This window comes from Agelaius phoeniceus, chromosome 30, assembly GCF_051311805.1.
Source record: "Agelaius phoeniceus isolate bAgePho1 chromosome 30, bAgePho1.hap1, whole genome shotgun sequence".
Classification (NCBI taxonomy): domain Eukaryota; kingdom Metazoa; phylum Chordata; class Aves; order Passeriformes; family Icteridae; genus Agelaius; species Agelaius phoeniceus.
In genome coordinates, this window is record NC_135294.1 from 3,139,028 (window position 1) to 3,165,382 (window position 26,355).

Below are 26,355 nucleotides of genomic sequence, written 5' to 3' on the forward strand. Positions count from 1 at the left end.
ACCCAACCCTTGGCTGGTGGAGGACAGCCACACTGAGGGAACCTCCAATAGTGATGGGGTTGGTTTTGAACTCAAAAAGGGGAGATTTAAAGAGGGTATTGGGAAGGAATTCTTCCCTGTGAGGATGGGGGTGGCACAGGCTGCCCAGAGAAGCTGGAAAACACTTCCTCATCTCTGCAAGTGCCCAAGGCCAGCCTGGACGGGGCTTGGAGCACCCAGGGACTGTGGAAAGTGCCCTGCCCATGGCAGGGGGTGGAACAGGGTGATTCAAGGCCTCTTCCCACCCAGGGCAATGTCAGATTCCAGGGTTCCCAGTGGCCAGGCTGGAGCTCAGGACATTGAGAGCCGGGCACGGCTGCGGCTCCGGGGAGCTGGGCCCCCCCTGCTCTGGGAAATGCAGCGTATAATCTATGCATTAAAAGTCCTTGTGAGACAGGAGCTGCTGTGCCTACACAGTTCCAGCCTCTTCAGATCCAGCCCTGTAGATATTTTTTAAAGCTCTGCCTGAGCACAGTGTCCTTCCATTACGGGCTGCGAAATTGCACCGAGTCGATACCGGCAATAAAAAAGGGGGGAAAAAAATTTAAAAAAAAAAATTTCCTCCCGTTTTAAAACCCAGATTTAACTTCAAAGTGAATGGAAACTGCATTGCTGATCGTCTTGTGAGCCCTCCCTGGCTGCTTTCTCCGAGGGGAAGGGTTGGGGGTGGAAGTCAGAGTCCCATGGCTCTGTTCAGGCAGGAGCCCTGGGAAGTGCCAGGGAAAGGGCAGGAAAGCACCACAAACAGCTGGGTTTGGGTGCCAGCACGAGCCTCAGTGGTTTGGGGACGTCTCAGGAAGGCCATGGTGCACAGCAGGGAAGGGAGGATTTCCCAGCCTCCAGCCTGGAATCTCTTCTGGCATTGCCATGCCTGCATTCCCACTGTGGAGGAGCAGCTCAGCTCATCCCTGTGGTCTTTATTCCCTGCTTTAGGTTTTGTGTCCTTCCCAAACCTCCCCCAGCAGGAACAGAACATAAAATAAACCTGGAAAGCCTCTGGGCTGATGGGATCCTCCTTCCCATCATTAATAATTGGGAGAAATTCCTGCAGGAGCTGCGACCTCAAGCTGCTGGCACTGTGTCTGTGCCATGTTGGGAAAGGGCATCCCTGGCACAAAAACATCCCTGGAAGTGCTCCAGGCCAGGCTGGAGTGGGCTTGGAGCCTCCTGGGTCAGTGGAAGGTGTCTCTGCCCCAGCTGGAGTGTCCTGAGGGTCCTTTCCAACCCAAACCATTCCCTGATCCTGTGAGATCTCAGTATCCCATGAGACCTCTCAACCTGGCCGCCCCTTCCTCCATCCCTCTTTCCCTGACCCTTCTCCTGGCAGATTTTTGGACTTTACAAAGAGGTGGGAGAGATTTTAGCAGCCCAGGAACTGGTGAGGCCGTGCCTGGAGCCTGCTGCATCCAGGACATGGCTCCCATTTAAATATAATGGGATTGTGTGGGATGGTGCCCATAAAAAGCAATGTCAGGGCAGAGCATCTGATCCTCTCTGGGCAGCTGGAGCAGCTCCCTGATGACTTTTCCAGGTTGTTCCTCATCCCCAATCTGTTGCAACAGAGGGAGAATATCATGGGATATGTATTTATATTTATATTTATATTTAAATGGATTTGTTCTGTGCCAGCCTCGGGGGATGTGCAGGACCAGGCAGGACTGAAGGATCACATCCCCAGCTCAGCCTCTCGCCCAGGGATGCCCCAAAACCTCCATTCCAAACTCTTGGAATACAAAAATTCCCACTTCTCCCTGCTCCTGGCATTTGCCCTTGGCAAAGTGAGGCTCAGGGATGAAAGTTTTCTCTCAGCACCCACCAGCCCAGCCCATCAGCACCCTCCAGAGCAAGCAGAAAATGGGATTTTAATAGGGCTGGAGTGACTGGGAACACCCGTGGTTCTGCCTGAACCCTGGATTTGGGTCACATCCAGAGCAAATGACACTTGTCAAGTGACATTTGTGTCTTTTCTTTTTGCTAATGGCCCCCCAAGTTGGATTTCTATTTCTATCTTTGTTTTTTTTCCATTTTAAGAGGTGGGAAAGCTGTTTGTTCCCTCATGGAAGTAAAATCCATCACCAGGCTGCTCAGAGAAATTTTTCACCACCAATCCCTGGCCTTAACCCCCCCCCCCCCCCAAAATCACCCTGGAATTTATAAATATTAAATTATTATCTCCAGAGGGAGCATCACCTTTTTGATCCCAACCCACAGCCCTGGTATCCCTGGGATAATTTGATTTCCTGGAATTAAGAGGCAGGAGCGACGTTCCAGTTCCTGCTTTTCCCTTTTCTGTCACATTCAAAAATATTCTCCATCAGATGTTCATGTTTCCTCAATTTGTAACACATTTTAATAATAGGAATCTTTCCCATCGCCTGGGTAAATTGTTGGATGCTGTGAATCCTTCTGGGGAGGGCTCAGGGCTCCTCTTCAGCTGGGTTTGTGACCCAAAAAGAGCAAAAACTTGCCAAAAGAGAATAAAAAATTAATCAGAAAAAAATTAACCAAAAAAAAGCGCCAAAAATAATATCCAAAAAGGAAAAAATTGTGTAAAAAATAATACAGTTAATATTTAATTATTAACTGTAAATTAACTATATTAATTTAAAATTTAATCTGCAGTTAAAATTTATTTTGCACTCATAGTTTATTGTTCCTGGACTTTTATTTCGACTTCTCTACCTCTCCTTTCCCTTTCCAACCAGGAACTGGGGAATCACAACATTCATTAAGAATATTCAGAATTCTGGGATGGTTTGGCTTGGAAAAATCTCACCCAGTGTCACAGCAGGGAGCTTCCTGCTGGACCAGGGTGCTCCACAATTTCCTTGGATGCTTCATCCACCCAAAATATCCCATCCCAAGCCTTTTCCATCTTTTATTTTCCAGGTTCAGCAGCGTCTTCCCGAGCCTGAACATGGCAGTGAAGCGCCGGGAGCAGACGCTCCAGGACTACAAACGCCTGCAATCCAAGGTGGAAAAATATGAGGAAAAGGAAAGAACTGGCCCTGTCCTGGCCAAGCTGCACCAGGTATTGAGGTGTCCCCAGAGCCACAATCCCAGCAGCATTCCTGGGAAAACTCTGGAAAAGCTTTTCCCTCCTATCTGGCATCCGTGCCATGAATAGAACATTTTGGGAGGATGTCTTTTATCCATGTAAAAAATCACATTTTTGACAGCACAACGCTGGTTTCGAGTGCTGGGTGAAGGGAAGGAGCTGCTTTTCTAAGAGAAAATGGAATTTTTTCCAAGAGAAAATGGAATCAGAGCCCTGGGAGCTCTGGGGGAGCTCGGAGCCAGCGCTGAGGTCGAGGCACAGGGGGGTTCCCCCCGACCTCCGCGCCTGAGTGAGCAGCTGGATGGGGAAGGGAACAGATCAGAGCATTTCCCAGCTTTATGTTTGCCACCTGTTCCCAAAAAATTCGTCTTGGAAAATTGCAGTAATTGGTTAACAGGAAGTTTTGCCAGATTCTTTTTGCTCTCTCCCGAATTTTAGCGAAATCGTGATGAGTTTGTTGGTTTTGTGTTTTTTTATTTTTTTAAATCAAATCTTCCCCAGTGTTTTTCCCCAAAATCTGTCGCTCCAGCAGCACGTGGCTTGATCCTCCCAGGAACAATTGATTCTCAGAGTCAAAGAAAATGTGTTCTTCTGATGAATTTCCTCCCAAAAATGAAGTTTTATGTTAAATAACAGCCTGAACAAAAGACACCTCTGGTTTAACAGTAAGCAGCTTATTTTGCTCAGCCTCAGCGACTAAAGCTGGGGCTGGAAAAATGGGAATTCTTTTGTCCTGGTGATTAAGCAGGGTTTAGTTATTTCATATATTTTTTCCTCTTAATGAACTTTTGATCTAATTCCCCCCCCCCCCAAAAAAAAAAATTTTAACCAAACACTGAGTTTAAACACCTGTGAGAGGGAGCCTTGAGAATCCTGAACCTGGGGTATCCAGAGGGTCTGGATTTGATGGGAAAGGGCCTCATCTCATCCACTTATTTTTAATTATTGAGCTGCAAATTTACATCCATTGTTTGCTCCAGCTTTTTTGCCCTTCTGCCCCCTGTGAAGTCCATCCTGGGAGTTTCCTCTGTGAGTTCCATCCCAGGAGTTTCCCCTGTGAGCACCGTCTGGGGAGTTTTCCCCCATGAACTCCATCTCAGGAGTTTTCCCTATGAATTCCATCCTGGAAGTTTTTCCCATGAACTCCATCCCAGGAGTTTTCCCCATGAACTCTGTCCTTGGAGTTTTTCCCCATGAACTCCATCCTGGGATTTTCCCCCCATGAACTCCATCCCAGGAGTTTTCCCCTGACTCCATCCCAGGAGTTTTCCCCATGAACTCTGTCCTTGGAGTTTTTCCCCATGAACTCCATCCTGGGATTTTCCCCCTCATGAACTCTATCCCAGGAGTTTTCCCCCAGGAGTTTCCCCCCATTAACTCCATCCCAGGAGTTTTCCCCATGAACTCCATCTCAGGAGTTTCCACCTGGCTCCATCCCAGGAGTTTTCCCCTGGCTCCATTGCAGTTTTCACCTGGCTCTATCCTTGGAGTTTTCCCCCATGAACTCCATCCCAGGAGTTTTCCCCCAAGAGTTTTCCCCCCTGAACTCCATCCCAGGAGTTTCCCCCATGAGTTCCACCCCATGAACTCCATCCTTGGAGTTTCAACGCTCCCAACCTCATGGCAAATGATGAATTTGCTCCTTTGTTGGGATGATTCCAGGCCTTTCCAGCCTGGAGCCCAGTCCATGCCATGCCCCTGGCACGCTGTCCCTGTCCCCAGGGCCGGCGCCGCGGCCGGGCCGGGCTCTCCTGCTCCCCCCTCCCGTTGGAATGGCACTGGGATTAAGTGGCAGACTTGAACTGGTCTAATATTTCACAGCCCACCCCCTCCTGCCCTTTTCCACACCATCCCAGAGACATTTCCCGTTCTCCCCACGCTCTGTTTAAAGGAGCCAGTTGGATGCACTGAGCTGAAGGTCACGGTGACGGTGGGGGCAGGATCCTGGAGCGACGCTCCTGGGAATCGCAGGGTGAGGGGACGTGGATGTGGCCAGGGACATTCCCCAGCCTGACTGAGCTCTGGGAATGGGTTTTGTCCGTGTTTTTCTGAAGGAGAGAAGGCACAACCTCTCTGGGTGTCCTGTGGCTTTCCAGGGTCAGAGCATGGGTCCATTGGATGGTCCCATCAGGATCCATCAACTGCTCGCTTGGGCCCCACCAGGTTCCATTGAGAGGTCACTTGAGTTCCCACCAGGTTCTATTAACTGGTCAACTTTAATTAACTGATTAACTTGGATCCCACCAGGGTCCATTGGATAGTCTCTTGGATCCCACCAGGTCCCATTGGGTGGCTACTTGAGTCCCACCAGATTCCATTGAATGGTCACTTGAGTCCCACCAGATTCCATTGAACGGTCTCTAGGATCCCACCAGATTCCATTGAATGGTCTCTAGGATCCCACCAGATTCCATTGAATGGTCTCTTGGATCTCAGCAGGGTCCATTGAATGGTCTCTTGGATCCTACCAGGGTCCATTGAATGGTCACTTGAGTCCCACCAGATTCCATTGAACGGTCTCTAGGATCCCACCAGGGTCCATTGAATGGTCACTTGAGTCCCACCAGATTCCATTGAATGGTCACTTGAGTCCCACCAGATTCCATAGGATGGTCCCTTGGGTCCCACCATGTCCCACTGGATGGTCCCATCATGATCCATTAACTGGTCCCTTGGGTCCCATCATGATCCATTAACTGGTCCCTTGGGTCCCACCATGTCCCACTGGATGGTCACTTGAGTTCCACCATTGAATGGTTGTGTGGATCCCACCAGATTGCGTTGGATGATCCCATGGCTCCCACCAGGCTGGTCACTGCTCAATGTCCCCACAATCAAGTGAAGCACCCCTTTGTGCTGGGGTGGCCTCCATGCCAGCAGGATCCTTGTCCCAGGAGTCTGACCCCCCGTGTCCCTCCCCAGGCCCGGGAGGAGCTGCGCCCGGTGAAGGAGGACTTTGAAGCCAAGAACAAGCAGCTCCTGGAGGAGATGCCCAAGTTCTACAGCAGCCGCATCGATTACTTCAAACCCAGCTTTGAATCGCTGGTCCGGGCACAGGTGAGACATTGTCCCTTCCTGGTGCCTGTGTCATGTCCTGTCCCACATGTGCTTTATCCACTGGAATTCCATGGCTTTATCCACCTGGCAATGCCATCTCCTTCAAATTGGGAGTCCTGAGCTCAGGGCTTGATTAGGTTTGAGGCGTTTGGGCTCATCTTGTGGCTCCTGGTGAGTGGAGAAGAAGCTCCTGGGACATCTCCACAGCAAAGATCTGCAGGAAAAGGTGCCCTGAATAACCACCAGCTTTCATTTCCATCCTCCAGCCTCCTTCAGAACGTGCTGCCGCTCCTCCTCCTCCTCCTCCCTTCTTTCCCTTGGGCTGCAGAGGGGCACGTTGGGATCTCACCAAGCTTTGAGAACCTCTGGCCCGCCGTGCCGCGGGCAGGAGGGCGGGACCGGGCGGTGCCCGCTCCGTGGGCGTTTCCTGCGGCATTTTGGGGCCGGGAGCTGCCGCAGGGACCCAGGTGCGCCACGGGGGGGCCGCCGGGAGGTGCCGGGAGCACGTGTTCCATCTCACCTCCGACTTGGGGGGGCCTCTGCGCGGAGCTGCCAGCGAGTTGTCTGCAGGCTGATTCACCTAGCAGATGGTGCCGATGCTCCCTGCGCCGCAGGGTGGGTGCTGGGGATGCTGTTCCTGCTGTTCCCTTAGCAATCGGGCGCGGGGCTCCCTGTTCCAGCCCGGAATAACCACAATTCCCGGAGCCACCGCAGAGTCTTGCTGGCCCTTTCCCCCTGTGGACCCCCTCCGTGGCTGAGACCTTGAAACCTGAATGTTCTCTGCCCTCTCCGGGGTTTGTGATCCGTGAGTTTCCTCAGCTTTGCCCCTCTGGCTTCTCGCTCCGTTTGTGTCCCGATTCCCAAGGGATTTGGGGTGAGGAGGACGTTGGGATTGGTGTGCTCTGAGCACCCATGGATGCACGCAGGGAGCAGCAGGGTGTCACTGCTGAGGCTGTTTGTGAGACTCTCCATCCATATCCCTCTTCTTCCTTGGGAATCCTCTGCTTTCTCTTCCATCTCTCCGCCCTGCCTCTCTTCAGGTGAGGAATTTGTTGGGAAAACCGAGCGAAATCCCGTTTTTAACACCCAAAAAGGCAGCGTCACAACAAAGCTGATGCATCTCCCGTAGGCTGGACTTAAAGCTGGTCCCAGATGGATGCAGCTCCTCACATCCCTCCCTCCCTGCCAGCCTCCATGGGAGCTGCATCCTTCTTCCTTCCCAGCACTGGCTGCATCCTTCCACCCCCAGGGAAGGAGGGCTTGGAATGTTTGTGTTGAGCCTGAGCTTGGACTGGCTCAGGAGCTCTGTGAAGCGTTTTCCCACTGAATTAACTGAAATAAAATGGGAAAGGGATGTGATTTGCCCAAGGTAATGAGTCAGTGGCAAGCCAGGAATAGCAGCCAGAGCCCTGAGTCAGCTCAGCACTGCTCACCTGCAGGCACCTGGCTGGGAAGGGCAGGCAGGAGCATCCCCATCCCAGCTGAGAGCTGGCATGGCAATGCTGCCCAGCTTTCCCTCCCTCTGTGCCTCCCTGAACTGATTAACAGCTGGGGGGGGTCGTGTTCCTCAATGTAATTTCTATTTTCAGCCTTTTCTGCAGGTACCTCTTGAGGAGTGGGATGAGGCTGGAGGTGAATCCCACAAGGAAGGGCTGGATGGGGTGGGACTGGGATCAGCTGGCTCCCTGCAGGGTGCTGTGACTTTGGGGTTGTTTCTCCCTGGGTCAAACCCACCATCCAAAGGCAAAACCATATTATTTTCCTGATTTTTCATCCCTGGAGGCAGCAAGGCGAATTGTGTGACAGTGACACCATCCAGTGCCACGCTGAGCTGGGAAGGGACCGTCTGCCCCTGGGGCAAGGGGAAGGACCCTGCTCCCGAGCACCTCCATGGCTCTGACCCAAGGAGACCCTCCCAAGGCTGTTCCCATGGCACAGCTGGCTGTGCTCCCAGGGCTGGGTGGCTCCTGACGCCGGGACATGTCCCGAGCTCGCAGGGCTGTAACATTCAACACCAAATTCTTCTCTCCACCCACGGGCCCGGGCCAAGCCAAGGGAGGCAAATATTTCCCTGGCTGGGGGCTTTGAAGTGGCCACATGGAGATGAAAGGGGGAGATTTTGGAGCTGTCGCTGGTGTGAGGCGTGAACAGCACTTCCTTCCCGCTTTGGGCTTTGTTTTCCAGCTAGAAAACATGAGATTCCTTTGGGTTTGAGTGGAATGGGGGGAAAGATGGGGCTGGCAGGCAGGGATGGTGCTGTGGGCTGGGGGAACCCAGCCCTGGCAGCACCCCTGGGTTTGTTTTGGGTAGGGCTGCCCCAAACAAGCAGCCACGGGGCCATTGTGGCCAGGATCTATAGAAAATCCACAGAACACAACGTCCCCAAACAGAATTAGTTCAAGACAGGTGGACTCGGGGCCGTTGGCTCAGGCTCAAAGGCGAGCTGGAGCTGGGATTTGATGGGATGGGGACACAGCATATGGCATCCATAGCTGGAAAAGTACTGGGCTGGCAGAGCAGGTAGGGCAGGGGGAGCTGGCTGCCCCCTGGCACTGTCGCCACTTTGGGGTGCATCCCCTCCCTGGGAGGGTTTTCACCCCTGTTTCAACAGGAGAAATCATGGGGGGGGTCGATGCCAGTGGGGTTTTGGTGATGAAGCTTGGGAGACTCGGCTGGCGAGGGGGGGCAGCATCCTAATGGTGCCAGTTGGTTCTGTACTGGGGCTGCTGGGGGACAGGAGCGTCCCCAGGGACACCCACCAGGCCCTGGGGCCATGGGGTGTGCCCAAGGACACCCACCAGGCCCTGGGGACACGGGGTGTGCCCAAGGACACCCACCAGGCCCTGGGGACATGGGGAGTCCCCAAGGACACCCACCAGGCCCTGGGGACACGGGGTGTGCCCAAGGACACCCACCAGGCCCTGGGGACACGGGGTGTGCCCAAGGACACCCACCAGGCCCTGGGGACATGGGGTGTCCCTGGGGAAGGGATCAGTGGCTGTGGGATGTGGGTGGAGGGGGAGCAGCACCAAGGAGTTCACTCTGCTCTGCCTGTTCAGTGCAGTGTGGATGCTGGGGGACAGTCCTGGGGACAATCCTGAGGGTCAATCCACTGGGGACAATTCTGGGCTCAATCCACTGGGGACAATCCTGAGGGTCAATCCACTGGGGACGCTTCTGGGGGTCAGTTCACTGGGGACAATTCTGGGCTCAATCCTGAGGGGCAATTCTGGGGACAATCCTGAGGAAAATCCTAAGGCACAATCCTAGTCCTGCAGGAATCCTCAGGGATTTCTGGATCCTGGTAGGGGGGGTAATTCCTGAGCCAATCCTGGGGGACAATTGTCCCCAAATCCTGGGGAACGATCCTGAGAGCAATCCTGGGACCAATCCTGAGGGACAGATGTCCCCAAATCTTGGGGAACAACCCTGGGGACAATCCTGGGGGCAGCATCTGCCTCCAGGCCTGCCACCCTGACAAGATTCAGCTTTTTCCATGCTGGAATTGGCAGTGCCACTTGGCCATATGTGACTGAGCAGAGCCCAGCTGACTCCAGGCTGGGGACAAGGGACATGGAGGGCTGCTCCAGGGCTCTGGCACCCCCCTTGGCACCCCTGCCCCCCAGATCCCCGCTCACCTGTGGCATTGCCGAGGCATTTTGGGTGTTCTTGGCATCTCTTGCTGGCAGGGGGGTTCAGAGGATGTTCAGGGTGACCCAGCTGTGGGTTGTGCTTTGGGGGGGCGTGCAGGGATTTTGGGGGGCCCTGCCAGCTCAGCCCTGTGTGGGGTTCGTTAGTCACTGTGTAAATGAGCATTGCTGTGACTCAGCCAGCCCCGCTGCGTGGGGAGCCCCGGCCACGGAGCAGCCCCCGGGCCCCCAGCGTGGCCAGGCCTGGCAAGGGGGGTTCAGGCAGCCAGCACTGCACTGTGGGGCCCACCAGACCCCCTCGGGCCTCCCAAAATCAGCATCGTTTAGAGCAGGATTAGGGGAGCTGGTCTCCATGGAGACCATGCATGTCTCAGCATTGGTGCTGCTGGAGATGCTGGGGCCCTTCTGGGAAATGGGGACAGCGCTGGCATTGCCCACCCTGGGGGGCTGCACTCCCCAATCGCTCCCTGAGGGCTCTGGGGGGATATCCAGGACGGGATCCCACACCTGGGACAGCACCAGGGGCCCTGCAGTGCCAGGGCTCCCAGGGAGGCTCTGAGGGTCCTGTGGCACCCAGGGGTCCTGCAATGCAAGGGGTTCTGTGGTGTCCAGAGGTTCTGTAGTGCCGGGGGTCTCACAGGCAGCACTGGGCTTCCCGCAGCCCCAGGAGTGCCCCAAGCAGCACTCGGGGGTCCCACAGTGAGGTCTGGGGGTCCCACAGGCAGGGCTGGGGGTCCCGCAGCGCCGAGGGTCTCGCAGGCAGGGCTGGGAGCTCCCCTCTCCCCGCTGGAGCCCGAGCAGCCACCCCGCTGCCATCTGCCTGCGCTGACCCACGGGCTCCCGCGCCGGCAAGCGCTGCTCGCTGCCGGAGATAATTGGCGGTGCTAATTAGCACGTTATTAACACACCCCCCCCCCTCCTCCTCCTCCTCCTCCTCCTCCTCGCCGTGCTTCGCACGGGGCACGGCGCTGCCCCCTTCGCCGAGCCCAGCGAGCCCCTGGCCGTGCCCGCCGCGCCGCGGGCAGCGTGGGCTGGCGGCCCGGGCCGGTGGCACCGGTGCCAAAGCAGGGGACGAGGCGGCCGCGGGAGGGTGGCGGTGCCGGTGGCAGCCCCGCACGCGCGGCTCCCAGATGGGAAGCGAGCGGAGAAGGGCAGCGCGTTATTAAAATGTGTTGAGTTGTAATAATCCGAGGGGGCGGCACGGCCACGTGGGCGGGAGCTATTTCAGACACCAACGCCGCGGAGAGGGGCTGCGAGGGCACCCGCGGGGGGGTGGGTGGGCTGGGGAGGAGACCCCCGTTCCCCTCCCTCTCCAATCCCCCTTTATCCAACAGGTTGTCTACTACACGGAGATGCACAAGATTTTTGGGGACCTGACGGCGCAGATCGACCGGCCCGGGCTGAGCGACGAGCAGCGTGAGCGCGAGAACGACGCCAAGCTCAGCGAGCTCCGCGCCCTCTCCATCGTGGCTGACGACTGAGGCCAGGCTGGGCATGGGGAGGGGATGGGGATGGGGATCCCCCCCCTGTTTCAGCCCAGCTGCCCTCCCAGGGATGGACTTGAGGGGCTGGAGCTGCTCCCGTCACCCCATGGCTCTGCGTCGTATTTGTCAGTCCACGAATGGGTTTTGCCTTAAAGTTTGGGGTGTGGAGGAGCAGGAAAGGGAGCGATACTAAAGATGGGGAGTGGGATGTGGGGGGCTGGGTTTTGCCAGGTTCCAGCCTCCCTTGGCACCCCGAGAGCCCAGAGGGTGAGACCCTCCCACTCCTTCCCCTCATTTTGTGCCTTAGTAGCCCAGTGGGCCCCTCAGGGGAGGGGAAAATCAATCAAATCCCATTTTTTGAGGTACAGGGAGAGGGTGATGCTTCTCATGGTGAGCATCCATCCCTCTTTTCCCAGGAATGCTCCAAAGAGCCTGTGCCCCAGATCTGGGGGGTGCAGGGTGGGGACAGGGGACCCCAGAGCAGGGACAGGTGGGGACATCCCTAAGGGAGACAACCCAGCCAGGAGCAAACCTATGGACAACTGGGGGGGCTTCAGCCCCTCCTCGGTGTGTGGGAAGGGCTGCAGGGACTCTGTGCCGTGTCCCCAATAAAGTTTTCAGCAGCACAGCACGGCCGGGGCCGTGTCGGTGCCATCGCCGGGGCCGCGTTGCTGTCACTGCCGGAGCCGTGTCGGTGCCGGTGTCACCTCCGGGGCCGTGTCGCTGTCTCTGTCTCCGCCGGGACTGTGTCGGTGCCACCTCCGGGGCCGTGCCGGTGTCGCTGTCACCGCCGGGACTGTGTCGGTGCCACCTCCGGGGCCGTGCCGGTGTCGCTGTCACCGCCGGGACTGTGTCGGTGCCACCGCCGGGGCCGTGCCGGTGTCGGTGCCACCTCCGGGGCCGTGCCGGTGTCACCGCCGGGCCGCTGTCGCCCTCTGCCGGCGCCCGGCCGCCACTGCAGGGGGACACGGGGGGCTCGGGGTGTCCCTGGAAGGGAAAACTGGGATCGAACATCGGCGCGGGAAGGAAACGGCCTCAAAGCACGAGGAATGGAGATTTCCAGCACAACAGAGGCGGTTTGGGCCTTTAAGGATCAGGAGAGGCTGCCTGCTGTGTCCTGGGGTGAGCAGATGCTGCCTGGGATGAGGGGTTGGAAGCCCACCCTGGAGAGGTTCTGGTGGACATGACGAAGGTCCCTTCTCTGCCTCGGGGTGGCACGAGGCTCCTGCTGCTCCAGACACCAGGAAAACCAAAACATCTTCCTGCCAGGACCTGGCCTTGGCAAACCTGCACGAGACAGGGAACAGGGCTCAGGGGTGTCCTGGCAAGCCCAGCAGAAAATGGGGATGGAACCCCTAAAAAACAAAGCTTCCCTTCCCAGCTGGAGCAAAGGGGATGGAGCAGAGCCGTGGGAATGCTGGTGGCTGTCCCCAGTGCAGGGACACAGCGAGGTCCCCCCCAAGAGCATCCTGTGCCAAGGCTCCTCCCCAGCTCCCAGCATGGAGAACTTCATCCCTCCCTCTCCCCTTGGCTGTTCCTTCCCAACCGCATCACATGCCAGGCCAGGTTTAAGCAAAATAAACCCAGTTGCCACGGTTACCCAGAGCAGGGATGCTAAATATACAGAATATAGATATTTATAAATATATTTAACAGCCACACACAGAGCCCGTGAGCCCAAGCAAGGGACACAGGATCTGAGCCCTGCAGACCTCAGGGTGGCTCTCAAATGGGCAAAGATCCCTCTGTGGCCTGGAGGTGTTGATTCCTCCCCAGATTCAAGCCCACCTGGGCTCACCTGAACCCACCTGGTGGCTTTGTCTGCATCACTGTCACCCTGTGTGGCACAGCCAGACCTCCCCAGCCACCTCATCCCCAGCACCCCACCTGTCCTGCACCCAGAGCAGCTCCAGGCCCAGCTCTGCTCCCTGCCATCAGCTCCTGCTGCTCTCCCAGCACTCAGGAGAGGGATGGCACCCATGGAAACTCAAAGCCAGGCGTTCCCAGGGATTCACTCTGCCTACTCTCTGCAGTGGTTGGGGAGGAGAATTCCATCTTTTATAGTAAAAAGTGGATAATTAGCGGGTTTTGCACCGCCCACAAGATCCCAGCGTTAATAGGGAGAGCTGGCAGGAAGGGAAAACTCCTCTACAATGAGGAACGTGCTCAGCCTCGGGGGCTGAGGCACCCCTGGGTGAGGTTCCCCAGCACTCAGGGGCAGAGGAGAGGGAAGCAGCACCCCAGGAGGATCCGTGAGGGGCCATCCCAGCATGGGGAGCATTCCCTGCTGCTCAGCAGATCTTCCTCCTTTTTCCTCAGGAATTCCTGGGTTAGCCCAGGGGTTGTCCCCTTTCCTCCCCAAATCCCCTCAGGACAGGTTCAGCAGGTGCCAGCCCACCACCAATCCCAAGGATTTTCCTCACATAGGATGAATTAACCCTCTCCAGGCCTGCCAACACCAGCACACATCTGGATCCACACCTGGATGTTCCTTGTCAGCTGCTCGGGAGCTTCCCCTCGTTCCAGATGATTCTGGGGTGGCACAGGGAGGCTCAGACCTCCTTCCTCCTCCTCACCTGGGCCCTGTAAGGAGAATCAGCATCCCCTGCACCAGCCTCAGCCACAGGGATCAGCCACGGGGTCACAGTGAGGGGGAGGATGGAGGTGGCAGAGGGGCAGCAGGGCAGGGGGTGCCCAGACCCCCTCCCCGAGCCCCTCCCCATTGCTCCTCAACCCGGGGGGCTCAGGAGAGCAGAGGGGGGGCCATGGGAAGGGGTTTGATGCTGGAAGGGGAGGGACAAGGATCAAACACCCCCCACCCCCAGCTGTGCTCCAGAAACCCTTCAGCAGCCCCGGTCAGGCTGTGACCCAGCCGGGGGGCACTGCCGGGGACCCCCTGTCCCCCCAGGCCCTGCCACGAGCCCGGGCACGGTAGGGACAAGCACTCACAGTTCGGGGAAGGAGCGCTGGGATGCGGGAGCTGCGGCTCCGGGATGAGCCCAGGGCGGCCAGGCGGGAGCGGTGCCGGGAGGAGCTGCGGGAGCCCCCGCTGGGAAGGAACAAACCCCAAGTGACGGCAGGAAATCGGCAGGGAAGGGGGGAAAGGGAGGAAGAGCGGGATACCTGATGGGAGAGCGCCTGGCCGCGGCTCGGAGCAGCATCTTCCTCACCTGCGGCACAGGCAGCGTCTTCCTCACCGTCCCGCGCAGAGCCGGCGGCGCCAGAACAGCATCGAACCCCCTCCTCATCCTCACCCTCCTCCTCTACCCCCCAAACTGGGGAGCCCCCCGCGAGAAAGCCGCGATGCTCCCGGAGCATCATCCCACCCATCATCCACCCCGAGCGGGGACCCCGGCGCCCCCTCCCCACCAACCCCCGCGGGGCAGCCGGAGGGGCCGGGGGGCTCCGGGGGTCGGACGAGCTTCACCCCCACCCCCCCCAGGCAGCGAGACCCTCCGGGGCTGAGCGGGGAGGGGGCCCGAGGTACCCAGGGATGGGGGGGCCCGGGGATACCCAGGGGAGGGGGAGCCCGGGGATACCCAGGGATGGGGGGGCCCCGGGGATACCCAGGGATGGGGGGGACCCGGGGATACCCAGGGATGGGGGAGCCCGGGGATACCCAGGGATGGGGGAGCCCGGGGATACCCAGGGATGGGGGAGCCCGGGGATACCCAGGGATGGGGGAGCCCGGGGATACCCAGGGATGGGGGGGCCCCGGGGATACCCAGGGATGGGGGCTCGGCAGCCGCTCGGGCCGTCCGTGGGTCCGGGCCCGGTGGGACAAAAGGGGCGGAAAAGCCGTCGGAAGTGATGCGGCAGTGACGCGCCCTCGCGTGACGTCACGCCGGGTTTAGGGGCGTGACGTCACGGCGCGACAGCAAGCACCTCGCTCAGAGCCGCCTCTTTATGGGTGAAAAGACTTTATTGGGGGGAAAAAAAAAAGTGAAGGGGTGCGCCAGGCCGGGGACCGGCCCCGAGCTGACGTGACGTCATGGGGTGAGGTGTGACGCAGTTCCTCCATCCAGGTGTGGCGGTGGGAGCGGGACCCCCCCGTCCTACCTGCAGCGGCCGCCGCGCAGGGAGCGGCGGGTGAGGCGGGTGAGCAGCACCTTCACCCGGCCCCAGTGCGAGCGCCCGTCCTGCGGGACAGGGGGGGATCAGTGGGGGCACCCCAGGGACCCCCCCCCCCGACACCTTCACCTGGCCTGTGCACGGGGGGGGATCAGCAGGGGCACCCCAGGGACCCCCCGACCCCCCCAAGGCACCTTCACCCGGCCTGTGGGACAGGGGGGGGATCAGCAGGGGCACCCCAGGGACCCCCCTCGGCACCCCAGGGATACCCCCAAGGCACCCCAGGGATACCCCCAGGGACACCCCCAGGGACACCCCCCGGCCGTACCTTGTCCGGTGCCGGGACAGCCCCGCCGCCCTCGGCAGGCTCCAGCAGGCTGGGGGAGCTGACCGAGTGTCCCCACAACCGCCGGCACGGCCCGGGCTCGGCTGCTGCGAGGGGGAACAAAGCCGGTCAGGCTTGAGGGCCAGGGGGGCATCGTGCTGCCATCCCACGTGCTGCCCCCCTCACCTGGTGCCAGGCCCCGCCATCCCACCCCGCTCACCTGGCACCGGTGCTGCCATTCCCTCATCCCCCAGTGCTCACCCGGCCCCAGATCCCGTCATTCCCGCATCCCCCAATGCTCACCTGGCCCCAGGTCCCGTCTCTCCCGAGCCCACCCCGCTCACCTGGTGCCAGGTCCCGCCATCCCACCCCGCTCACCTGGTACCGGTGCTGCCATTCCTGCACCCCCAGTGCTCACCTGGCTCCAGGTCCCGTCACTCCTGAGCCCACCCCTCTCACCTGGCCCCAGATCCCGTCATTCCCGAGCCCACCCCTCTCACCTGGCCCCAGGTCCCGTCATTCCCGAGCCCACCCCTCTCACCTGGCCCCAGGTCCCGTCTCTCCCGAGCCCACCCCTCTCACCTGGCGCCTGGCTGTCGGAGCAGGAGCGCTGCCGGAACCCCTCACCCCTCCAGGTGCCCAAATCCTGCCTCGGGTGCTGCCGGCTGGGCTGGGGGCGAGCAGAGGACAGGCAGGGCGTGAGCTGGGACCCCCACAGCCCCTCCCCGTGCATCCCCCTCCTCCGGGCCCTCACCAGGGTGGCCGTGCGGGCCCCGGCCGCCTGCTGCCGGAGGGCGCGGTTGTCCTGCTGCAGCCGCGCCAGGCGCTCCAGCATCTGGCACACGTGCTCCAGGTAGCGCAGCCCCTGCCCCGACACCTCGGGCACGGCCCGGGGGTCCCGAGGAGGCCCCTCCGCAGCCCCCTCGGTCTCCTCGGGGTCCCGGGGGGGCTCGGCCAGGTCGGCGGCGCTGGCGCTGCGCCGGCTGAGCTGTCGCGGGCAGCGCTGCCTCCTGCTCCGCTGCGCGGCCTGCAGCAGCCTCCGGCTGGCAGAGCGGCTCCGGGGGGGCTGCTCCTCTCCGGGGCGCTGCTCCTCTCCGGGGCGCTGCTCCTCTCCGGGGCGCTGCTCCCCCGAAAAAGCGTCCAGGGAGAAGCGGCTCTCGGAGCCCAGCGGGGCGCAGGGCGAGTGCTCATTGCTGGCCATCTCCACGCCGGAATCCTCAGACTCGGACTTGAGGAGCCTCCCGACGGCCGGGGGGCTGCTGGGGGGTTCCCGGCTGCTCATCCCCCGCCGGGGCTGCCGCGGGCTCTCCTGCAGCCGGCGGTAGACGCTGGCGGAGGTGCGCACGACGCAGCTCTCGGCCGAGTCCCAGGGACCATCTGAGGGGGAAGGGAGGATGGGTGGGCTCAGCTGGGGGGTCCCTGGGCAGAAAACTGGGTGCCAGAGCAGCTCCGGCCGTGCCCAAGGCCGCTCTCCCCCTTGCCCAGCAGTCCATACTCTCCTACAACCCCAGTGTGTTGTCTCTACTCCCCAAAACCACGGCCCTGGCCTCCACCATCCTCCCCCTCCTCCCAAGCTGAGCTGCTGGGGGGGCACCCACGACCCCCACCCTGACCTGGGCAGGCTTTTGAGCCGGGTTCTTCCTGTGTCCCACTCCAGCTCTGTGCTGGCAGCCCAGAACAGAGCACAGCCGTGGGATCCCAGACCTGGGATGGCTCCAGGGCCACCAACTTGTCCCCATGGGGTGGGTGGCATGGCCAGCCGGGATGTGTCCCCAGCACCCCGCAGCTGCAGGTGGGACCGTGCTGCATCCATGGCAATCTCGGCACTCCTTGCCCAGCACTCGCTCCCTTCCCAGCCAGGCCGCGGGCTCGGTTGAGCGACAGCGGAGCTTTGGCACCTCCTGCAGGCTGCCCACCCCCTAAAGCCCCGCTCGGGGCCTTGCCACCCCCTCGGACGCACTCACAGCAGCTGAGCCTCCTCTTCCAGACGGCGCGGGAGCCACCCCACATCGCCGAGAGCCAGAGCCAGAGCCGGGCGCGCGTCCCGGCGCTGCCTTTTAAAGCCACCCCAGCCGGGCCCTGCATCCAGAGCGCCTCATTACAGGACCGGTTCCCAACTGGTTCCTCGCAGGGTTTGGGATGGGCGATACTGGCTGGGCCGGTGGTTAAGGAGTCCCTTCCCACCCCAGCTGGGAAGGCGAGAGGCTTTGGGCGCCGGCAGGCAGCCAGGTGCCGCCTGCATCCCACCGGATTCCAGAAAACTCACTCGGGGCTCCAGCGTGGGCTGAATTCACCGCTCGGGGGTCCCGGTGCTCCCGAATTCCTGCCCCTCCTGCAGCCACAGCACTCACCGTGCATCCCTCGGGGGCTGGAGAGGCCGAGGAGGGCCGGGAAGCCGCGGCCAGCCCGGGACAACCCGGCCGTTCAGTGGGATTGAATGGCAGCAATGCCGGGAGCAGCCCGTCCGCCCCAGCAGCATTGAATCCCAGGAATTCCGGGGGGCTGCCCCTCCACCGCAGCTCCCTGGCCACTGCCAGGATCCCACTTCCCACACGCCGCAATTCCACGGGCTCCAGGACCCCACGTGCCGAGGCGCAGCACCACGGGGGTGTCACCGCAGCCCCACGGGGGTGGGGGGCACTGGCAGGGCGAGAAGGGGCGTGGGGGTCCCCATCAGCTCCTCCTGGGGGTGTCCCCCACGTTGGCAGCTCCAGCTCAGCCCTGGTACCTCGCAGGAGAGGTCCCGGCACAGCTGTGGCACACACGGAGGTGGGACCTGGGGTTTGGGGACCCCCACGCCGCATTTGGGGACGGGCAGGGGCCCATCAGCCCAAACATGGGAATTCGGGAAAACCTGAATTCCCAGCACGGCCGGTAGCCTGGGCCCCTCCCAGCAGGGAGTGGATGAAAACCAGGGCTCCAGGGACCCCCTTTAGCACAAACTGGGGAGTCCGGGGAACCCCCAGGTCCCTTCTCCAGCACAGACAACACAAACTGGGGTTCCAAGGACCTCAGTTTCCCTCTCCAGCACAGACACCTCAAAGCAGAGATCCCTGAGGATCCCCTCCAGCGCAATCCTCGCGGGCCGGAGATCCCGAGGGAGCCCCAGCCCAGCCAGACGCGGGGGGGGCTCCACCGACTCACCGGGGTCAGCACGGAGCGGCTGCACCGTGAAGGCTCCGCGGCGGCGCAGCATCCTCGGGATGTACCGGGAGCGAGGGGGAGAAACCGGGAACGGGCCGGGAGCACCGGGAACAAACAGAGCAGGGAGCAGCGGGGCTGCTCCTCCGCCGCTTTATGGGGCAGGGCCGGGGGGCGGCACAGCCCCGGGGCGGGGCGGGGGTGCGGGGCCGCCCCCTGCCCGGGCAGCCCCTTCGCCCCCAGCCTCAACTGGGTTATCCCAGGAGGGCTTAAAGAGTTTATTCCTCTTTTTCCCGTGTGGAGAGGGCGGGAGAAAGGCAGGACCATCATCATCAGCATCATCATCATAATCCTCCGCCCTCCCTGGGTGTCACAGAGCCATGGAATGGTTGCCTGGGGACCTTAAAGCCCATCCAGTGCCACCCCTGCCATGGCAGGGACAACTTCCACTGTCCCAGGCTGCTCCCAGCCCCTTCCATCCTGGCCTTGGGCACTGCCAGGGGTCCAGGGGCAGCCCCAGCTCTTCTGGGATGATTAATTGGGAATCCGATGATGGGATGATTAATTGGGAATCCGATGATGGGATGATTAATTGGGAATTCGATGGTGAGAGCCCCATGACCGAGCCCGGGGTGCACGGGGGGCCGTGGCACAGCCCAAACAGACCCCGTGAGACCCCAGGCAGGAGGGGATGGGAGGTCCTGGCTGTCCCCGCTGCAGAGGGACAGGGGAAGGGACAGGGGAAGGGACAGGTCTCTCCCAGGCCGCTGATAACAGCGAATCCCAGATAACGCCGAATCTCAGATAACAGCACAGCCCAGATAACAGCAAAGCCATCTCCGTGCAGGCGGGCACGGAGGGCGGGGAGCGGCGATAAGAGCACCTGGAGCAGGACAAAGGCCTCGACCAATAGCCCCCAATAAACCCGGCCACCTCCCAGGGACGCAGGGAGGGGCCAGCCAGCCCCGAGGGCAGCCCTGACCTTCTGGGAGCAGGACAAGGAGCGGCACCGGAGCACCCGCACCCCCGCCCCGGGCGCAGGCGGCAGCGCTGAGGGGTCTGGGGGTCCCTGTCTGCGCCCCGGGTTTGGGGTCGAACCCTCCTTCCCCCTGCCCTGGGGTCCTGGCACAGACCAGACACGGCAGTGGAGTAAATATATATTATATTTGAAAAGAATCTGGTTTAATTCCTCGGAGAAGCCCTTTGCAGTCAGTGCACAAGCGGTGCCAGCCCCTCTCGGTTCCCAAGTGCTCAAGCGACCCCGCCCCGATGTCCCCCGGGTGTCCCCCAGGCTGAGAACTCCCCCAGCTCATCGCACACAGCCACAAAGGGGTGAAGATGGGCGGCGGCAGCGCATCCCCCCCAAATCCCATCCATCCCCAGCCCGGTGGGGTGGGACAGCCCCGGGGTGACCCCGCCGGGGCTCAGGAGCGGGGGGACACGGGGGGGGACACGGGCCGGGGCACGGGCGCCCCCGGAGGGCCCTGGTAGCGCAGGCGGGCGTGTTTCTCGCAGAACAGCTCGTCCCCCACCCAGAAGTGGCCGCGCATCTTCAGGCTGAGGCCGCAGTCGGCGCAGGTGTAGCAGGACGGGTGCCGGTAGCGGCCGTCCTGGATCCGCACCGCCTGTGTCCTGCGGGGGTGGGGACAGGCGGTCAGCAGAGCCACCCCGTGTGTCCCCAGGGTCCCCTCCCAGCCGGGGTCAGCCCCATCCTGGCCCTGGAGCGATGGCAGGGACGGATCCTGCCCTGGGACCACTCACAGCCCAGGACAGCCCCATTTTCACACTAAAGGAACAATGGTCGGGATGGATCCTGCCGTGGGACCACTCACAGCCCAGGACAGCCCCATTTTCACTCTGAAGGAACAATGGTCGGGATGGATCCTGCCCTGGGACCACCCTGACCCCACTCACACCCCCATTTTCACCCTACAGGAGCAATGGCAGGGATGGATTCTGCCCTGAGACCACTCACAGCCCAGGACAGCCCCATTTTCACCCTAAAGGAGCAATGGCAGGGATGGATCCTGCTTTGGGACCACTCACACCCCAGGACAGCCCCATTTTCACACTAAAGGAGCAATGGTAGGGATGGATCCTGCCCTGGAACCGCCCTGACCCCACTCACACCCCCATTTTCACCCTAAAGGAGCAATGGCAGGGATGGATCCTGCTTTGGGACCACTCACACCCCAGGACAGCCCCATTTTCACCCTGAAGGAGCAATGGCAGGGATGGATCCTGCCCTGGGACCTCTCTGACCCCATTCACACCCCCATTTTCACACTAAAGGAGCAATGGCAGGGATGGATCCTGCCCTGGGACCACCCTGACCCCACTCACACCCCGGGACCGCCCCCATTTTCACCCTGAAGGAGCAATGGTCGGGATGGATCCTGCCCTGGGCCCCCAGCCCCATTCCCACCCCACAATCCGCCCCATTTTATCCCCTCCGGCGGTGACAGCAGGGGAGGATCCTGCCCCAGCCACACCCCGGATTATTTTATCCCTGCCGGGAGCAATGTCAGGCACGGATCCTGCCCCGCGCCTGAGAGCAGCCCCTTTCTGCCTTTGCTTAGCAGGGACAGACCCAGCCCCAGGACCCCCCGAGCCCCCAGCCCCACTCACGCGATGCTGCTCCCGCACTTCTCACAGACGTGCAGCTTCTGCACCCCGGCCACGGGCCTGCGGGCCCCGGCCGAGAGGCGGCTGGGGAAGGGCCCTGCGGGACCTCCTGAGGGGACACGAGGCCATCAGAGCCCTGCCACCCCCGTGCCAGGCCTGCCCCCGCCCTCCGTGCCCCCCTCACCTCCTTCCTCATCCTCCAGCGCCTCCTGGAGCAGGCGGAAGGTGCTGGATTGCCGCGGGGCCGCCCGCAGCTCCCGGTTCTCCTGCAGCATCTTGTAAACCTCCGAGTCCTCCTCCAAGCGCCTCATGGCCGGCTCCGAGCCCTGGCTGGGGGGGCGCGGCCCGAGGGGAGATTTTGGGGGGGTTCCCAGCGCTCGGATTCCGGGATCCACCCCGGCTGCACCCCACAGCCCGTCCGCCACCTGCTCCCTCCACCCCGGGAGCTGCCCCAGCCTGCCCGGCCCTCCCACGGCCCCACCTGCCTGCAGGTGAAGTTAACCCTTTCCACGGGCACCCACGGGTGACGAACCCGCGTGGGGACACGGGGCTGGGGGCTGCCCTGCCGCGGGGTCCCCCCAAAGAGCCCCCGGCCCGCTCCGTACCTGAGGCAGGTGCTGGCGCAGGGGGACGAGAGGCGCCTCCCCCCGGGGGCTGCCCAGGGGGTTTGGGGGGCTCCGAGCTCCGGTGAGGGTGGCCGGGGTGGGGGAGGCAGGACGGGCCCCTGGGAGCTGCTCTGGCGGCTCAGGCGTCGCTCCTGGCAGGGGGAGGAGGGAGGGATGTCCTGGGGGGGCACAGAGCCTCCCTGACCCCCCAGGCACCCCGAGGACACCCGGACAGCCCCAGGGGCTTTCCCCAAGCCCAGATCTCCACAGGGATGCCCCGTGGGGCTGCTGCTTCTCCTTCCCACCCAGGACGGGGCCGGTGGGACCCCCCAGAGGAGCCAGGGCAGCGCCCCCACCCCATAACCCAGCGCCTGCGCCCGTCCCCTCCCCTCATCTGCTCCTGCTTAGCGGGGCCGGGAAGCGGAGCCCTCCCCGGCTAAGTGGAAGCCGATGTTCCCGATGTTCGTTCCCGATGTTCGTTCCCGATGTTCGTTCCCGATGTTTGTTCCCGATGTTCCCGGGAGCAGCTGCCACGCAGATGGGAACGAATCCCCGCGGGACCCCGGGGTGGGCACCGGGCACGGGGACCCCCTGGCTGCACCCGTGGGGAGGGAGAAGGGGCAGCGCCGAGGCTTTGTGGGGTCACGAAGGATGAGCTAAAATTAGGCACGGGAGGAGCCGGGCCTTGGCCTCATCCCTGGTGGCTTCCAGGATGCGAGGAAGAGTGGGATGGATCCAAGGGCAGCCATCCCCTCACCACCCCTGGGGCACAGCGCCTTGGGTGGGGGCTCGGGCACGGCACCCTCATGGCCCCAACCCTGAGGACCCTCCGGGGCAGGGATGGACCCTGTGGGACAGGGAGGGACCCTTCGGAGGCGGCAGCAAAGCAAACCAGGAGCTGGGGAGGAAGGAGGGAGCGGGCGGCCGGAGGAGCCAAGGGGCGGCCGGGGCTGCGGCCAAAGGCAGCTGGGAAGGGCCGCGCTCGGGGCCGCGGCGCTTCCCAATTTGGGCTTGAAAAACAAGAAAAAGAGAAAGCAGGGAGGGAGGAAAGGAGGGAGACGCCAAGCCCGGAGCCAGCGGCTGCCCGCAGGGAGGATGGGGCGGCCGCGGGCATCCTGGCACTGAGCTCGGGGCTGGAGGAGGCATCCAGACACCCCCCGGGCGTCTCGCTCCCACTCCCGGCGCATCCCGATCCCACTCCCGGGGTGTCCCACGGCGGCCGGGGCGCTCCGGGCCGCGGGTCCCTGCCCGGCCAACACCCCAGTGCCCCGGGCTGGCGGCAGCGGGGCTGCGCCTTCCCAAACTGGTTTGGCCTCCCCGGGCTGGCGCCGCTGCCAAGAGGAGCAAAACATCCCTGGGCAGGTGCGGCGGTGCCCGCGGGGCCGGGGGCGCTGCCAGCGCGGCGGGGAGGGGACACCCGTGACAGCCACCGCAGACGGGGACAGCGGGGCTGGGCAGGGACGGGGCCGTGGGGCGGCGGAGGGAGTGGTTTGGGGGCTCAGAGTGGGGCTGTTTTGGGGCTCAGGGGAGGGTGGTTTGGGGGCTCAAAATGAGGTGATCTGGGGGGTCAAGGGGGGAAGGTTTAGCGTTGCAAAGGGGCAAGGTTTGGTGGTTCAAAGCAGGGAGGTTTGGGGGTTCAGAGGGGGATGGGTTTCGGGTTCAAAAGGTTTTGGAGCACAGATGCTCCCCCAGCATCTCTGCCTGACCCCAGCAGCCCCCACTCACCTGGCAGAGGCTGGGACAGGTGAGCTCCTGCTCCAAGGGCTGTGAGCTGGGGGAGAGAACGGAGCCATCAGGGGGGTCCCGGGCCCTCCCCAGCCCCCTCCTCACCCCCAGCCCCACACACAGCCCGGTGCAGCCTTACCTGGCACTGAGGGATGCCACGCTGGGGTCGAGGGTCCTCAGGGCACTTTGGCTCTCACTCGGCATCTGCAGCGTGTCCTGGGGAGGGGAGGGTGACACCAGCAGCTGCCACCAGCCCTGGCTGTGGGGCTGGAGTGTGCGGGGGCTGCCCGGGGCTCACCTGGAAACGCGTGGCCAACCCCTCCAGCGAGGCGTCCCCGTTGGTGTGGCTGGGATATGGCACCGGGGACCTGAGGGCCAAGGGAGAGCAGCAGCGTTTGGGATCTGCCCCAGGAGCCCCCAGCCGCTGTGCACAGCACGGTGACCCTTCCCTGCAGCCCCGGAGCCGCAGAGGCAGCAGCTGGGTCCCAACTGGGAGCAGTTGGCCAGGTAACGGCTGCCAGCGCTGCCAGGCCTCGTTAGCACCCGACTCCTTAATTAGAGAGCCGGGACAGGCTCCCGTGGGGATGGCACCGCCCCAAGAGTCACCGAGGGGGGGGAACAAGTGACACGCACGTGCTTGGGGACCCCCAGACACCGCTGGCACCCAGGGCTGCCCCGGCACCCACCTCTCCACCTCCAGCCGGAGCTGCCCCGGGCTCTGCTTGATCTTGTTCTGCGCCTCCACGTTGAGCATCTCAGCCGTGCTCTCCCCATTGATGGTGACAATGACATCCCCCGGCCGGAGATCACCCGCGGCCGCCTTCCCGTGCTCCGTCACCTGCACGGAGAAGGGGACATGGGACAGTGCCGGTGACCCCCCCGTGCAGTGCAGCATCCCCCGAACCCCGCCCTGCTGCCATGGGGTGTTCCCACCCTGTGGAATCGCCAGGGCCCTGCCAGAGCAGCACCAGCCCCTCTGCCAGGAGGGGACCACGGCCTTGGGAACAGCACCCGGGAATTTGGCCCGGCCCAGCCCAGCCCAGCCCAGGGGCCGCGGGATCCCCCAAGGACGGCAAACAGGATCCACTCCCCGGGGCAGCCCCGAGCCCCGGCGCCTCTCCCCGGCCCGGGGGACACGGGGGGGGCCCTGCCCTTACCTTGGAGACGGTGATGGGCTTCCTGAAATCTCTGCCCCCGGAGATGCGGAAGCCCCACGGGGCCGGGCCGGGCAGTGTCACTGTCACTGTCACCGGCATGGCAGCGGCGGCTCTGGGCGGGCAGGAGCGAGGTGTCAGCGATCCCGGGAGCCGAGGGGATGAGGCAGAGGGGACCCCCCCTCCTCCTACCCACAGACCGCACAACGAGGGCCTCCCTGTCCCCGCTGCACCCCGAGGGTCCCCAGCGCCCGCAGCGCTTTCCTTCCGGGGAGGGGACCCAGGTTCTCGCAGGGTGTCAGCAGCCACCGCCTCTTCCTCTTGTCCCCCAGGGCTGGCGGCTTCCTCCCCGGGGGTCCCAGGCACCCGGCGGTGCAGCTGAGACAGCCAAGGTCGTTCCCAGGAGCTGGAGCAAGGCAGGAAATTGGTGAAGCCTTGGCAGCAAGGCCGGCGCTGTGGCCTGGCAGAGCCGAGCCAGTGGGGTTTGGAGGGGAGGATGTGGCAGCGAGGGACGGGTTCTGCTGCACCACAGCAGCGCCCGACACCCAGCGAGGACCAGCAGCCCCAGTCCTTCATCCTGCAGCAAATCCACAGCGGTGAAGGACGCTGAGGATCCCCCGGGGGTGGCACAGGGTCCCCGTGGCACCCCGGTGAGCGGCGCAGCCCTGGGCTCCGATGGGATGGGTGGGAATGGGCAGCTGCACCCCCTAAATCCACACCAGACCCCATCCCACCCATCCCGGCACAGCCTGGGGGAGCTGGGCAGCCCATCTGGAACCGGGCACCCCGGCCGGCACCGGGCACCCCGGCCGCAGCCGCCGGGAATGTTAAAAATCCCAAGAGCACAAAGAGGGGCTTGAGAGGCTGCCCGGAAGAATTTCCTGGGCTGGGCTTCCAGCGCCGGGAGGAAACCCCAAACCCCAAACCCCCTCCCCATGCTCAGCCCTGCTCAGCGTCCCTGGGCAGCCCGGGGACCCCCACACGCAGCTGGGCACCCACCCCAGACCCCCGACAGCCCCGAACCTCTTCTGTGGACCCTGCACCCCTTCTTTAGACACTGCACCCCACCTCTCCCTTATGCTCCTCTTCTCCCTGCACCCCTTCTCCAGTCCCTGCACCTCCCCTTCGTGTCCTGCACCCCTTCTCCATCCCTGTCCCCAGCTCTGTCCGTGCTCCCCCTCTCCACCCCCTGCTCCCCTCCTCGGCCCCCCGCTCCCCACCTGTGTCCCCGCTCCCTCGGGCTCTGTCCCCGCCGCACAGCGATGTCTTTGTGCCCGCGGTGTCTGGCGGCGCCGCCTGGCACCCGCGGGGCGAGCGGCGGGGACGGGCGATGCCAGGAGGCGCGGGGACCTGGGGACACGGGGACTTGGCACTCGCGAGGATCCGGGGACTCGGGGGCACAGTGGGAACTCGGGGACACA

The 26,355-nt window shown here is 62.5% G+C and overlaps 3 protein-coding genes across 4 annotated transcripts in view; 1 reads left to right on the forward strand and 2 right to left on the reverse strand.

Annotated features, from left to right (window-relative positions):
- The window catches only part of BIN3 (bridging integrator 3), a 50,986-nt gene extending 39,036 nt beyond the window's left edge, over window positions 1–11,950 (forward strand). Inside the window, exons 7-9 of the mRNA XM_054650657.2 lie at window positions 2,929–3,070; window positions 6,020–6,154; window positions 11,139–11,950. Of these exons, the coding sequence (XP_054506632.1) occupies window positions 2,929–3,070; window positions 6,020–6,154; window positions 11,139–11,285 (424 nt within the window). The 3' untranslated portion in view covers window positions 11,286–11,950. The remainder of the gene's footprint in view (window positions 1–2,928; window positions 3,071–6,019; window positions 6,155–11,138) is intronic.
- C30H8orf58 (chromosome 30 C8orf58 homolog) lies at window positions 11,148–18,880 on the reverse strand. Its single transcript, XM_054650797.2, has 9 exons — window positions 18,829–18,880; window positions 16,439–17,061; window positions 16,267–16,354; window positions 15,688–15,791; window positions 14,412–15,427; window positions 14,238–14,337; window positions 13,770–13,871; window positions 12,451–12,575; window positions 11,148–12,275 (listed from the first exon to the last, which is right to left on the reverse strand). The coding sequence occupies exons 1-5, from the start codon at window positions 18,878–18,880 to the stop codon at window positions 15,344–15,346; spliced, it is 951 nt and encodes a 316-aa protein (XP_054506772.2). The 3' UTR covers window positions 11,148–12,275; window positions 12,451–12,575; window positions 13,770–13,871; window positions 14,238–14,337; window positions 14,412–15,343.
- Window positions 18,881–19,970: 1,090 nt separating this feature from the next.
- PDLIM2 (PDZ and LIM domain 2) lies at window positions 19,971–25,898 on the reverse strand. 2 transcript variants are annotated; one of them, XM_054650717.2, is made up of 9 exons: window positions 24,938–25,884; window positions 24,467–24,618; window positions 24,079–24,148; window positions 23,920–23,996; window positions 23,781–23,826; window positions 22,056–22,207; window positions 21,635–21,780; window positions 21,454–21,559; window positions 19,971–20,457 (listed from the first exon to the last, which is right to left on the reverse strand). In XM_054650717.2, exons 1-9 carry the CDS (start codon window positions 25,703–25,705, stop codon window positions 20,250–20,252), a joined length of 1,725 nt encoding a protein of 574 aa, XP_054506692.2. In that variant the 5' UTR covers window positions 25,706–25,884; the 3' UTR covers window positions 19,971–20,249. The 2 variants fall into 2 exon arrangements, with proteins under 2 accessions (XP_054506692.2, XP_077047829.1); XM_077191714.1 differs by lacking the exons at window positions 19,971–20,457; window positions 21,454–21,559; window positions 21,635–21,780; window positions 22,056–22,207 and adding an exon at window positions 22,322–23,386 and having other exon boundaries at window positions 24,938–25,898.
- Between the last annotated feature and the right edge of the window lie 457 nt (window positions 25,899–26,355).

Coding starts and splice junctions, on each gene's coding strand:
- C30H8orf58 (XM_054650797.2), bottom strand. CDS start 18,880: ATGCTGCGCCGCCGCGGAGCCTTCACGGTGCAGCCGCTCCGTGCTGAC. Junction 15,792..16,266: donor CTCCGACAGCCAGGCGCCAG/GTGAGAGGGGTG, acceptor TCCCCCTCGCAG/CAGCCGAGCCCGGGCCGTGC. Junction 15,428..15,687: donor CTGTCCCGGCACCGGACAAG/GTACGGCCGGGG, acceptor CCTGTCCCGCAG/GACGGGCGCTCGCACTGGGG.
- PDLIM2 (XM_077191714.1), bottom strand. CDS start 25,705: ATGGGCTGCCCAGCTCCCCCAGGCTGTGCCGGGATGGGTGGGATGGGG. Junction 24,619..24,937: donor AGCCCATCACCGTCTCCAAG/GTAAGGGCAGGG, acceptor TTCTCCGTGCAG/GTGACGGAGCACGGGAAGGC. Junction 23,387..23,780: donor CCTGTCCCAGCCTCTGCCAG/GTGAGTGGGGGC, acceptor TCCTCTTGGCAG/CGGCGCCAGCCCGGGGAGGC.